Source organism: Brassica napus, chromosome A1 (genome assembly GCF_020379485.1).
Source record: "Brassica napus cultivar Da-Ae chromosome A1, Da-Ae, whole genome shotgun sequence".
Taxonomy (NCBI): domain Eukaryota; kingdom Viridiplantae; phylum Streptophyta; class Magnoliopsida; order Brassicales; family Brassicaceae; genus Brassica; species Brassica napus.
This window is the reverse complement of record NC_063434.1, coordinates 11,796,391-11,810,956: the sequence shown is the minus strand read 5'-3', so window position 1 is coordinate 11,810,956 and position 14,566 is coordinate 11,796,391. Positions and strand designations below refer to the sequence as shown.

Here is a 14,566-nt window from a genome sequence, read left to right as displayed (position 1 = left end):
CGTGTCGCAACAGGAGCCTGCGAATTGATGACGTGGCGTCCTTGTTGGCACGCCCAGGAGAGATTCAAAGTGTATTTTATATATAAAGATAGATTTCTAATATTTAACTCTTTTTCAAGTTATAATTTATCAATGCCTACAAATCTTCGTATAGAATACTTAAGGTTGCAATAGCCTCAATACAATGGTTCTATACCAAAAGATTTAATCATCAACAGTTTTAATAGTTTATCACCAAAGGCTGCAATGATTTATCACTAGTACTTACAATCATAAACAGTTGCAATTGTTCATCTAGACAATCGTAACGACTGTAGGGTTATATGTTCAAGTACCTACCGGATACAAGGTGTACGAGAGCAACTGCACAACGCAAAACTCACTTAAAGAAGAAGAGATTAATGCTAAGAATCTAAATCAAGTGGTTCCCACTGAAGAACTCTCTTGCTTAAGAACCTCCCTATAACCTTTGGAATCAAAAATCTTACGAGCTCCTCCAGATGTAACACATCTTGGTGTCTTTATACTGATTCACTGACGATCCTTGTGAGATACTAAAGTCCATTAAGGCATCAAAGGTACCCAAACTCACCAATCTAATCTCCAATGCACCAATTGATTTATCTTTGTTCCTTCACCTCCTGTACACGTAATCTTGGGGAAAGTGAGTCTTGAAAAGGTAATGAATCAATTTCAATCTCGGACTAATAGGACTAACAAGTCTAAAAACCTTTCAAGTTGCGTGCCAATGACAATCACCAATACATCGTAAACTTAATTGCAACCTCATAATATAGAACCAGAATTAGGCCTGGGCATTCGGGTCGTCGGGTCGGATTCGGGTCGGGTTCTTTCGGGTCCGGGTCTTTCGGGTCTAAGAGTTTAGGATCCGATAGGATAATTTCAAATTTTTGGTTCCGGGTCGGTTCGGGTCGTGCCGGGTCGGGTCGGGTCTTCGATAGTTAGACCCATTCGGGTAATTAGAATTTATCGGTTCGGATTCGGTTCGGTTTCGGGTCGGGTTCGGTTCGGGTTCGATCAAAAAAAGACCTAAAAATACAAAAAAATATCTGAAAATATTTATATATCCGAACATATTCAAAATTTTATTCAAAATTTGTGTTTTTATTATATTAAAATGTGTATATATACTAAACTTTGCTAAATACAACAACAATTCGTTGTCTCCTAGTGGTTGACCCCATGTTCTCTAGACAAATAACCCATCTTCGATTCCCCCTTGATGCATTTTATTTAATTTACATTATTAATTCGGGTACCCATCGGGTTTCGGGTTCGGGTCGGGTCGGGTCCAAGACCCGCGGGTCCTCTACAACAAGACCCGATAGGGTAATTTGATCGGGTCGGTTCCTACCCGAACCGGGTTTTTTCGGATCGGTTTCGGGTCGGGTCTTCGGGTCCGGGTAAAATGCCCAGGCCTAACCAGAATCAAGAAAGAGAAAATATTGGAAATAGTTTCCTTGTATATTCATTAAGAAAATAAAAAGAAATTTTTTCTAAAAATATATGGACTAATTTCTATTTGCTAATAAAATCCCCTATATATTATTTGATAAGCATTGCACATTTTCTATTACCCTTCCATAATGTAAATTAACCTTGATTGACTCATTATCACTGCAATCAAAACGAAATAAGAATCAGAAACACATAACACTAAACTAATTCCAAAATCAGAAACTAGTTTAAAATTATTTAGTTTCTTTGTCCTTTTTCATGACATGGAAATCCACTCCACTTCGAAGCGATATAAAGGGAAATCAAAGCGGAAAAAAAAAAGAAAAAGAACAAAGTTTAGAGAATAAGAGAGTTTTTGGCTGACGATGTGTTTCATAGTTTAAGCACGTGTTTAATTTAAACTAACGCCATATTCTGTTAAACATAGTTGACGTCGTCTGAACAGATGTGTAAAATCTGCAAATTTCAAAAATTTGTATATTAAGTGGAAAACAAAACTTAGTTCGTGTATTAAACGGGGATCCAAAATAGTTAGTGTATTTTATTAGTAAATGAAAATTAGTTCGCGTATCTTTAAGGAATTTTCATTTACAGTTTAACCAAGTGTGCAATTAAACACTAACGACGTCACCACATAGTTGACGCCGTCAAAACGATGTGTAAAACCTGCAATTTTCAAAAGTTTGTGTATTTAATACGTAACAAAAAATAGTTTGTGTATCAAACGAAGATCCAAAATAGTTTGTTTATTTTATTAATAAATAAAAATAAGTTCGTGTACTTTTTAGGAAATTTTCCCAAAATAAAATTATTAGAGGACCAAATCTTTTTGTTTCCCCTAGCACCAAGGCCTTAAGTATATAACAGCCGGCGTGAAGACAATTCAATATTTTGCAGTCTTTTCTGATTCGTTGCTTCTGTTCGTGCTTGGAGTTAGCCAAGATATGGACAAAATCAGTCAGTTGCCTGATGAATTGCTTTTGAAGGTACTATTGTTTCTTCCAACAAAAGTTGCTGCAAGCACAAGTATTTTATCCAAGCGATGGGAGTTTCTCTGGATGTGGCTGCCTAAACTTGCGTACGACGACTCAATGGATGAACACAATAGTTTACTTGATTTTATCACTCTGAATATGCCACAACATAGAGCTCCAGTCATAGAGAGCTTGCGTCTCAGTTTTAGTTACGGATACAAAGGATCAGTTACACGGGAAGATATCAGAATGTGGGTAGCTATTGCAGTGACTCGCTTCCTTCATGAGTTGAGTCTTGACCTTACTTTTGAAGTCAATCCTACTAAACTGCCGAGTAGTTTGTATACTTGCAAATCGCTTGTGATCTTGAAACTGGAAGAGGGGATTCTCGTTGATGTTCCTCGTACGACTTGTCTCCCTTCCCTGAAAACTTTGCTTCTTCATGGTGTTACTTATGCAGATCAAAAATCTCTTCACCGACTTCTTTCCAGTTGCCCTGTTCTTGACGATTTATTTGTGAAACACAATGGATGTGAAAGTGAACAACTGAAAACATTTAGTGTAATTGTGCCGTCCCTGCAGAGACTAACCCTAAAGATATGTAGAGGATCTTTTTTCAAAGCGCTTGTGATGAACACTCCATCTTTAAAATATTTTAAGTTTACGGATTATACTTGTGAACATCATGACTTTAGTGATACTGATTTTGATTTTGATTTTGATTATAATGGTTACTCCTTCTATTCTGATGATATGCCTAAGTTGGAGGAGATGAAAGTTGATTCGACATACCTTGATACAGAAAACTTTGTTAGTTTAATCACATATGTCAAGCGGCTTTCATTATGCATACCTGACCAAGCCGAAAAGGTAACATGTTTTAATCCATCTGTCGATCTCAGTTTAGAACATCCTCCATATTTTTTTTTTATTGCGTGCAGGCTTTGTATCGTGAGGGTATTGTCTTCAGCCAGCTTCGTCGTCTGAAGCTATGTTCATGTACTATAAATTGGTCAAAATTACTTGTTCGTTTACTCAAGGATTCTCCTAATTTACAAGAGCTTGAGATCCATCTAGATGGTGTAAGTTTCTTCGAAACATATCTATTATCTATACTATGTTGGCATTTAACGTACGTGTAAGCCAGACAGTCTGTCTCTTTTTATCTCAGGCTCATACAAATATTTGTGAGGATCCACCGGTTTGCTGGGAGAATGAACTGGCCTGTGTTCCAGATTGTCTGTTGTCGAGTCTCCAAACTTTCAAGTGGACACGGATATATGGGTCGCAAAAAGAGGTAGATCTGGTCAAATATGTGTTGAGTAATGCTCGCTGCTTAAAGACTGCGACAATCTTGTTTCGATCATCGGATAGTGCACTGGAAGAGGATGAGCTTGAAATGGTTATACAAGATTTATCACTTTCTTCTCGAGGTTCAAAAGATGTCAAACTCGTATTTGTTTGAGTAGCTGAATCATTTGATATGATGCTATAGTTTATATAATAAGATTCAGAGTTGCATTTATATAATGTATTAACGGGTTCTTTTTTCCCGAATTGGATTTATAGTGTATATGGTTTTATTGGTTATTTGGGTTGCTTGGATAATAACTAGAGATCACTTTTTTAAAGAGTTTTTTTTTATCTTATTTCAATTCTTGGGTTACATGAATTTTTTTTGTACAATAAAACAATCAAAGTCTCATTTTTGTTTTTGTTTTAGATTAAGATACATAATTAATAAAGCTTTAGTGTTTATATGTGTTTTTCGAAGATTTTTGATGATAGTTGACAATGAATCTCTCTTTCTCTCTTTTACAATTAGTTTCTGATATTTAACTCTTGTTCAAGTTATAATTTGTCAGTACCTACAAATCTTCATATAGAATACTTAAGTTTGCAATAGCCCCAATACAAAGGTTTTATACCAAAGGATTTAATCATCAAAAGTTTTAATAGTTTATCACCAAAGGCTGCAACCATTTATCATGCAATTGTTCATCTAGACACTTAAACGGCTGTAAAGATTCACTTAAATTTTTAACATGGTTATATGTTCAAGTACCTACCGGATACAAGGTGTACGAGAGCAACTGCACAACGCAAAACCCACTTAACGAAGAAGAGATTAAAGCTAAGAATCTAAATCAAGTGGTTCCCACTGAGGAACTCTCTTGCTTAAGAACCTCCCAATAACCTTTGGAATCAAAAATCTTAAGAGCTCCTCCAGATGTAACACATCTTGGTGTCTTTATACTGATTCACTGACGATCCTTGTGAGATACTAAAGTCCATTAAGGCATCAAAGGTACCCAAACTCACCAATCTAATCTCCAATGGACCAATTGATTTATCTTTGTTCCTTCACCTCCTGTACACGTAATCTAGACAAACCTCCAACTCAGAGCAGCAATCCTCCAGCATGTTCTCGTCTAGCTTTGGTGGGGACTCGTTGTCGTGAGGGGGCTTCAGATCCCAGAAGAGCACGTAATGCGCTGGGACTGATGATGTGTCTGCATAGCTCGTGTACTCAGTGAGCAAGAGTCCTTGGAGATGGTTCAGTTTGGCTTGTGTCACTGCCTTCATGAGACATTCTTCGCTAGTTTTGTCTGTGTCGATGCTTAATTCAACGTTTCTTCGCTCCACGAAACTGAATTGAGCTGCCTTGGTGTGGAAACCGGTCACTTTAAGGATATCGCCGGCTCTGTATCTGTATACATGTTACTCTAATAACTACGTAAAATAAGTAGGGATATACGTAAATAGTGAAAACTCTAAAGCTCTTGGTACTAATGAGTTAACGTTCAGTAATTAATGTACGTATAAACATTGGATGCAGCTCGGGGACTTGTGGTGGAAAACCGAAACTAATGCCTTCTTCTACAGCTGAAGAATTGAATAGGAAGACGTTTTTGTACAACATGCTTGTGCTCGCCAAGGGCATGTAATAGTTAATGTTCGTTTATTCCTGCTAGAGAATGATGGACAACCAATAATCTTAATCTTAGATTTTATTATTTAAATGGTTTATTTGGTGTTTTGCTTTCTTTGCAGTCTTTTACTACCTTGAAAACGGTTTATCCAAACTTATTTTATCATGCAATCTCAAATCTTCTAATGCATTATTTTATAAATGTATTATATCAATTTATATGAACCTCGTGGGATTAGTATTTACGCATAGAAAACCTTTGGAATCCTTACGGTTATCAAAAAAAATTATATCTAATTTTCACAAATCGGATCATAGACAGATTGTTACATGTTTTATTTACCCTATTCGAAGTGAGATTGGATCATTGGCCGGACTGGCTCAATATTTATTTAGACTGCTGATTTTTTTAAGCTTTTAATACTTATATTTATCTAAAATTAAAAAAATATATAAAATTTGTAATGAAACAAATTATGTACATGCAGTAAAATATTTTAGGACTTTTTTCAATCAAAATTGGTGAATATTTGAAATTTTTATAAATAAATATATGCTAGGCCCCTTTAACTACGTGGACATTGGTTTGGACCCGGACGGTCACTGTTTATCCCTATGTTAGCCGGCCCTGATCATTGGATCTTTGAATACATAATTTAGCTAGAGAGACGAAGTGACTTATTAGGTTAACATTGAACCGAAGGATGTTATAATCTGCTGCACGATCTGTTTATATGTAAAGCTATATCTCGGTGGGGGAGGGCATCAGTGGCTGCTACAAAGTGGAGGAAGAGAAAGTAACGGTTCAGGAAACAGGTTATGTAGACTGTATCCAGAACCAAGATGTAACTTTGAACAATGGCTAATTCTCTAAAGTAATGATCATAAAATTAAGAGGTTAGATTCATGGAGTCATACAACAAACTGGTCCTTAAAGCGAATACGAAGCAATGAAGTAAGAAAGGCTAAACCCGTGGAAGAAATGTTCACAAAGGATTCTACTTTCTGCCTCATTAAGTCCTCCGCAAACCTCTCAATCTCAAATACTCAAAAGATTCAATCAACCCCCATTAGACTTTCCTGTAACTGCTGAGCGAACTCCATGAGTTTTGACCGTCAAACAGCTACATGTATGTCCTTAACCCTGACAGTCTCAGATCGATGAGAAGATAGTCCTTGAAATAGTTATTGGTTTCTACTTGCGGGTACCCACAGGAGCAAACACTGGAAGCTGGTTTGAGGTTGTGTCTCTTCTGAATCTAGCTTCCCGAGGTAATGCCAATGTCATTCTGTCTTGCCCCTCTCTTCCCGAGTCACCTTCGTTTCTTAGGCCATCTCTGTTGGGGATATTTACCAGCGGACCTCCAAAGAAGATAGAGTCACCTGTATACATCAGTTTCTCTCCTTGCTGCGGTGGAGGAGGATGAAGAGGAGCTTTCCCTGATGAAGAATCTTGAGGTGGAAGAACGGATCTTGGATTCTGAGTGTGTGAGCTAGGAATTGGCTGGTGGTGTGAAGCTAATCTGGTTCTTGCCTCAGATGTTGTTGCAGGTACTGATACATATCTACCTGCTTCTTGGTCCCAAACAACTGATGTTCTTCTCACATCTCTCAGAAGAGAAGCTGCGGGAGCAGGAGCAGGGTGTAGCACTGGATCGGCCTTGTTTCCTTTCTGCATTATCTTTTCATCAAAGGTTGAGTGGATCATTCCTGGATTGAGAGGTGGCCGGGGAGCATTCGATGAGGCCCCTGCCGCAAAGCGGTTGCCAGCAGTATGGTACTGAGGGAGAGGACTAAGCGAGACAGCCTCGTGAACATGGCTTGGACTGCTGAAACTGCTCATACTGTGGGTCTCCGTCTCGTACTCGTCCTTGCTACCATGGCTTGGAGCAAAAGAGTTTCTAGAAAGAGGCAACCTTGGATCATTGTTCCTCATCGCAGCCGCATTTGCATCTGCGCTTACACTACTGACGACACTCATGGTGCCACTGGAACTAAGTTCATCGTCTTGTGCATGACGGTTCTCTATTGGCCGTAGAACAGATGATGACGCCCTTGCTCTAGCTGCTGCCCTCGTGGCTTCATTTGAATTCAGCTTTGCGAGTTTCCAAGCACTGAGTTTGACAGGTCTCTTTGGGATCTTGTTGCCCCTCTCTGCTGATTCAGTTGCATCTGGATCTACCGTCGAGGGAACCATTCCAGGGTCCAAATGAGGAATCACTTCATCCTGCAACCAATGTAACAAGTATATCAAGCCCACACATCTATAAATGAATAGATACTCAATGCAAGCTTGATGTATTTAGGGTTCTTGGGAAAAGAAAATGATACCTGATAATCAACAAACACTCTAGGCGGAGTGCACCAGGCTCCTTTGTACGATAGACCAAGGGAGCTTCCACCACTAAAGCCAGTCGTGGCAGATCCAGAAGGAGAGTACAGCACATTAGGCATTTCCTCATCAACAGAAGCTCCAGGTGGAACCTCACTCATTGCTCTCATTGCCACAACGTACTCATAAGTTGTAATGCCCTATTAGTATTAAACAGGGAAAGTGAAGTGAGTTCACGTCACTTAGAACATATATTATATGCCATAACCACATCTTCCGCACTCACCTTTTTAATGAGAAGCATGTGGAAAAAGAAAAGTTCACCCAATGGAAACAATGCGAGCATGGAAACAGCAGTGCAGAGACCCTGCATAAGTTGCAAGAAAGCATCAGGAACATCAAGAGGCTTACACTCACACTATTCCAATTTCTTTACACTAAGAATACTTACAACAACCGTAGCAAAAGGTGCCCGAGAAAATCCATTTCCGAGTCTATTGACAATCTCTGTTTCCATTTCCCTTTTGTTAACAAACACACGCACTATAACCGCAATCCCAACTGCTGCTTCAATAATGAGCTGAGAAGGGGAGAGATTAATTGATTACTGGTTAAAGCAAAGAGTGAGCTTGATGAAGAGCATATACGTACCCAGAGAAGACTGGCAGCCATCAGCAATATAAATGTGATATAGTTCTTGCGACCGACACAATTGTTAAGCCACTGTAACATTTAAACATTCGATCTTTAAAACTCTAGCCAAACAGCTTCAACATTGTAACAATGGTACGAAGACTTACCCGGCAATGATGGTCAAAACAATCAACACATTTGTCACAACTTCGACAATGCTTGCTAAACTTACGTACCTGACACAAAGAAGGAATCAACAAAAGGATTAGATGGCAGTAAAGAAGCATGCAAATGTAGCATCATAATACCTCAGCATTGCACAAGGTGCAAAAGAGAGCTTCTTCCCTGTCCCCTTGCTGTTCATCTATCTCTTCTTTCTTGCGACAATCTTCATAAACAAACACGCCGCACAGGATAGCCAAAGGATTATAGCAAGATTTCCTCGGAGGAACAGGCTCCACTCTCTGAGCGTCTCCAACAGAGCCTTTGACGCTAGAGTTTGCAGGTAAAGTAGAGGTCCTTGAGGCAACAGAAGGAGAAGACTGCAGGTGACTGCCCGCCTCACTAAATCTCCTGGCGATATCTTTGGAAGGTAAGTCATGATGTCCAATGTCACCACCACCCCCTCTTTCGAATTTGGACATGATCCCTGGATCCGCAGGATTGATTGCAGTACACCGAACATAAAGCACGAAAACAATGAGAGCCTGCAAAACAAAGAGAAACAAAACTTATATAAGCTCAAACTTGTGATTCAGAAGGAATGGATATAGTAAAGAACATACCACAGGAGAGTAAAGACCGAGGAGAATGAACTCCCAGACGCGTCCACCAACAAAAGGAGCGAAGAAAGCATAGTAGGCTACAGCCAACAAGCAGAACACCGTGATAGCAATCACCTTTTTAATACATAAAAAAGAAACAAACTTTACATAAGCAAACCCCATCACAAACAAATTGCAATGACAAATCAATAGAATCAAAGACCTGAAATTTGTGAGCGGGGAGTTGCCAGCCGTGTTTCCTCACCATACTGACGGATTTCAAAAATCGAAAACGGAACCCTAAGTCTCAGACGGCGGCGCTGCAAATCGTCAAAGAGAGATACGAGAGAGAGAGTCAGGGGAGGAGTAAATGGACTGAGAAAATATCTTCTCTCTTCTCTCTCTCAATCTCCTCTATTAGTCGTGCTCTAACTATGGTAGGTCAGTCATAGTCAAGTGACGAAAGAGGAAAGTAGATTGAAGTCTATTTATTTTAATTAAATGGAAAATACTACATATTAATGCGAGATTTGAATTGACCTTTAAGTCAATATTCAAATTAGCTGCAAAAGGTAAAGGGCGAAGAGAGCTTACAGAGGAAGAAGAGCAGCCATGGCCTCCTTAGTCCCAAACTCCAAGCAAAGAAAGAGAGAAACTGAAAGGAATTTTTGGAAGAGAGAAAAATGACAAAATAGAAAAACGTTGACAGACTAAAAGGCAGAGACAGACAAATGAAAGTGGTTACCGGAGCTTTTATTCTTCGCTTACGTGTCTTTTTCCATCTCTTTGATTTTTTTCTTTTTCTTTTATGTCAAAATGATATTTATGTAAACCCCTCATTTCTTGGGAAAAATAAAAAATTGAAATCCAACCGTTGAGGTTAATGTTTTATTTAATCGAAGGGTTATTATTTTTTTTAACAGACAATATTTTGTTTATTAATTGCAAACAGGTCTGTCTTTTGGAGAGGTTTCCTATCCCAATCTCTATCATTCCTTGATTTTTTCGTTTCATTCTCTATCTCGATTTTGTATAAACAATAATCTTTTTGAAATAGTTTACTTTATTAAAATAAATACAAAAATATAGATCCAAGGTTAGGTTGGATATCTAAATTAATTAACCATTTCAAATCACAACTATAAAATTAATTAAAAATATTCAAATAATTTCAAAATTCCTGAAATTTCTTTAAACTATCCAGAATGTTATAGTCTACGACGTCTAGTTAACCTTTTCCATATTACTGATTTTTTTTTATCTCTGATTTTGATTAATAATATCCAAGAAAAAAAGTTGGTATATATTTTTCTAGCTAAAAATGTAAATATCTCTGAAATTTTAAAGCCCAACTGAGAAAACACTCGAGGGAAACAGATATTACAAAACGATTCTGAAAAACAAAAGGATAACAACAAATGAACCACTGGCCCGATATCTTTTGGAAAGGTGGACAAAAGATTCTAAGAGTGGAGTATATTGCCTTGAGAAAGAGCAGGCTAGAGTTCAGCTTTATAACGAATTTGTGTAGTCCAGCCCTTGAATTGAGTCAGGAAGGTTGTCTTAGAAGAAACCTACGATAAGATAACACTGGTTGAGACCCTATAAAACTATTCTTGATCTGAATAAGGCTAGAACCATCACTGAGTCTAATAGCCAGCTTGCAAATGGTGCTCACCAAGAAAACGAAAAAACAGGTAATGGCTGGAGTACAAGCAATCAAAAAGAAAACTGTTGTTAGGAAAGGAAAGTACATTCTCTGCAATCTAAAATCATACGTATTTTTGACACTCATACATTCTCTTAGTTTCAAAGATGTAACAAAGTACTCAAAATAACCTTGTGCAGGGACAACCAGAGGCTAGTCAAATGCTTGAATCTCAACAGAGCTTGCAAAACCCAACGGTTTGTGATTTGTCTGAATCTTCTCTTAATTCATTTGATTAACAGTGCATCTTTATATATGAGATAGAGTAGGATGTGTTGCTGCTGGTTTTTGTGATTGTTTGTGCGGGAAAATATAACTTCAGAGGGAATCAGCAACAAAGGTTAATACGGTTAAGAAACTAAGACGTAATAGAGAAGAAACTTATGCTTTCTTATTACTTTCAACTTGACGGCAAGACTTGCCCTTTACATCAATATATACAACTCTCAGATTTAGGTTAACCTCAGCACACTGCTGTACAGCTGTCCAAACTCTCAAACCTATTCTTTGTCTCCACACAGTGAGCTGGCTTGACCGTACCATGCTCACGCAAAGCTTGCTTGTTTACTGAAGTTGCAGAAGACGACAAAGACTTGTTCTTGGGCTGAGAGACAGCAACAGTCTTCTTCCTTTCCTCCAAATGGGCTTTGAACAACGGCCCAGTATTCATACTACCTTTACTCCCCCTCAAACTTGGCGTAGGAGGCACAGCAACACCAAGTTTGCTTCTCCATTTGTAGAAAGACTCTTGTGACAATGACTTTGTAAACACATCCGCAATCTGAAGTGTAGCCGGAATGTGCTTGACTTCCAGAGCTTTCACTGCTACTCGTTCTCTAACATAATGATAATCAATATCAAAATGCTTAGTCCTCTTGTGAAACATTGGATTCGCTGTCAGACATACTGCAGACAAATTGTCGCAGAGAAGCAGAGGCGTGACTCTCTGTTGCAGCCCCATTATCTTCAAAAGATTTTGTAGCCACACAATCTCTGAAGTTGCAGCAGACATTGTTCCATATTCTGCCTCAGTAGATGACTTAGACACAGTATCATGTCTCTTCGCAGACCAGGATATAACATTTGAGCCAAGCATTGTGCAAAAACCACCAGTTGATCTTCGAGTGTCTTTGCATCCAGCCCAGTCTGAGTCGCTATAACAGACTAAAGTTGAATCTGTATGACCTTTGATACTCACTCCCATATCATATGTACCCCTGACATATCTCAAGATTCTCTTTAGCAAACTGAAATAAGACACACTTGGCTGATGCATCTTCTGACAGATATAGTTCACCGAGAACTGAAGATCTGGTCTTGTCAATGTTAAGTACTGAAGTTTACCTGCTAGACTTCGGAAATACGATGGCTCAGCAAAAAATTCATCATGACCATGAAGATTGTCTAGCTTCATCGGCAAAGGCGTAGGCATTGGAGCACAGTCCCGCATACCAGCACTTGTGAGAAGATCCTGAGCATATTTGGCCTGATTCAGAAACAGGCCGTCTTCATTTTGATGTACCTGAATGCCAAGAAAGTAGTGTATCGGCCCCATATCCTTCATACGAAACACTGTACTCAGCTTCTCAAGAAGTGTCACTAGCAAGTTGTCATTGTTGCCTGTCAAAATCATATCATCGACATACAGTAACAGATAAATGACATATGTTCCTTGATGATAGATGAACAACGAAGGATCCGGAAAGCTACACTGAAATCCGAACTCCAGGAGAAAGTTACTGAACTTATCAAACCATGCTCTAGGAGCTTGTTTCAGACCGTATATTGCTTTCTTCAGTTTACACACATAATCTGGTCTCAACTGATCTTCAAAACCCGGAGGCTGAATCATATACACTGTCTCCTTCAAGTCTCCGTGTAGGAAGGCATTCTGAACATCAAGCTGCTTGATTTTCCATTTCTTCGTTACTGCCACATGTAATACTGTCCTGATAGTAGTCGTTCGCACCACAGGGCTAAATGTTTCAAGAGAATCTACTCCCTCTTCTTGTTGATTTCCTCTAGCCACTAGACGCGACCTGAGCTTCAGAACTGTTCCATCAGCATTTAGTTTAGTCTTATAAACCCAGCCACAGCCTACTGGATTTTGTCCTTCCTCTGATGGAACTAACTCATATGTCCCTGTTTCTTCCATGTTATCGATTTCCAAGCGCATAGAAGCATTCCAACATGGATCGTTCAAAGCTGCTTTGACACTTCGAGGTTCAGAGTGTTCTGTTTTCACAGTAACCATTGCATATCGAGGGTTTGGTTTGATGATTCCTGCTCTGGCACGTGTTGTCATTGAGTGAGGAACTAAGACTACTGGTTCCACTTGCTCTTGCTGTTCAACTGCAGCATCATCATCAGACTGATCAGTTGATGATGTAGTAGAAGATTCTTCTGTGTCACTACCTGTCTGAACTGCTGGATTCTGCGGCAATGCAACTGCTGGAGCAACTACAGTCTTGATCACAGTCGCTGGTAATTCTTCAATATTCTCGTCAATTTCTCCTTCTTGCTTTGACTGAAACAGATTCACACTCTTCCAGGAGTTGAGTAGAGATGAGTCTGAATCTGTGTGAAAGTGTCTGTAGATATCTCCAAATGGAAAGTGATTCTCATCGAACATAACGTGTCTTGAGATAAACACTTTCCCTGTTGGTGGATACAAACACCGGTAACCTTTATATCTCTCATTGTAACCCAAAAACACACATACCAGAGACTTTGGATCGAACTTATTCTTCATGTAAGGCCGAAGATAAGGATAACACTTGCATCCAAACACTCGAAGAGCTGTATACACTGGTGCTTTGTCATTTAACACTTCATAAGGACTCTTTCTCTCTTTCAGAACTGAGGATGGCAATAAGTTGACAATAAAATTTGCAGTAAAGAAGGCTTCAACCCACAGTTGTTGCGGGACTTTACTATCAAACATCATTGTCAGCCCAAGTTCTGTTATATGTCTGTGCTTCCTCTCAGCTAAGCCGTTCTGTTGAGGGGTATGAGGACATGACACAAGCTGCTTGATGCCACAAGACTGCAGGTGTTGCATAAATCTCTTGTTGATGAACTCTCCTCCTCCATCACACTGGAACTGAGCAATGCGCTGCTTGTATTGATTCTCGACCAGACTTTGAAACCACACAAATACAGAAAAGAATTCAGACTTGAGCTTGAGAGGATAAAACCAAGTGTATCTTGAATAATTATCAATGAAAATGACATAGTATCTGAAACTCTGCGATGACATTACAGGACTAGACCCCCACAAATCACAGTGAATCCTTTCTAAGGGATGACTAGAGACAGACTCAGAGTTAACAAAGGGAAGCCTTGAACTCTTTCCTAATGAACAAGCATCACAACACAGACGTGAGCTTGTTTTATTCATTACTATAGATAGACTTCTTGATAAGTGCTGAAGAACATCCATATTTGTGTGCCCCAGCCTTCTATGCCACACTTCATCACTTGCAGCTTGTTGATGTGATGAATAAAAGGCTTGAAACCGCATGTCCTTCAGTACATACAGGTCTTTAAGTCTTCTTCCTTGTGTTATCACTCTCTTTGTGGCCTTGTCCTTAACACACACCGAATCAGAATCAAAAGTAAACTCACAAGGATAATCAGATGTCAACTTTGATACGGACAACAAAGATTTAGTTATACCAGGACATATCAACACATCATTGAGAGGCAAGTTACCTTGTTGAGTTTGAAGTGAAATAGACCCAA

The 14,566-nt window shown here is 39.0% G+C and overlaps 2 protein-coding genes across 3 annotated transcripts; one reads left to right on the top strand and one right to left on the bottom strand.

Annotated features, from left to right (window-relative positions):
- The first annotated feature begins 2,287 nt into the window (after positions 1-2,287).
- LOC111200381 (putative F-box/LRR-repeat protein At4g15060) lies at positions 2,288-4,144 on the top strand. Its single transcript, XM_048774113.1, has one exon. It carries the CDS (start codon positions 2,424-2,426, stop codon positions 3,438-3,440), a length of 1,017 nt encoding a protein of 338 aa, XP_048630070.1. The 5' UTR covers positions 2,288-2,423; the 3' UTR covers positions 3,441-4,144.
- A 2,107-nt stretch (positions 4,145-6,251) lies between these two features.
- LOC106446996 (probable protein S-acyltransferase 19) lies at positions 6,252-9,902 on the bottom strand. Of its 2 annotated transcripts, XM_013888837.3 has the most exons (10): positions 9,709-9,902; positions 9,338-9,434; positions 9,136-9,249; positions 8,659-9,057; positions 8,518-8,586; positions 8,369-8,440; positions 8,169-8,297; positions 8,004-8,084; positions 7,717-7,917; positions 6,252-7,612 (listed from the first exon to the last, which is right to left on the bottom strand). In XM_013888837.3, the coding sequence occupies exons 2-10, from the start codon at positions 9,380-9,382 to the stop codon at positions 6,581-6,583; spliced, it is 2,142 nt and encodes a 713-aa protein (XP_013744291.1). In that variant the 5' UTR covers positions 9,383-9,434; positions 9,709-9,902; the 3' UTR covers positions 6,252-6,580. The 2 variants fall into 2 exon arrangements, with proteins under 2 accessions (XP_013744291.1, XP_022574406.1); XM_022718685.2 differs by lacking the exon at positions 9,709-9,902 and having other exon boundaries at positions 9,338-9,634.
- Between the last annotated feature and the right edge of the window lie 4,664 nt (positions 9,903-14,566).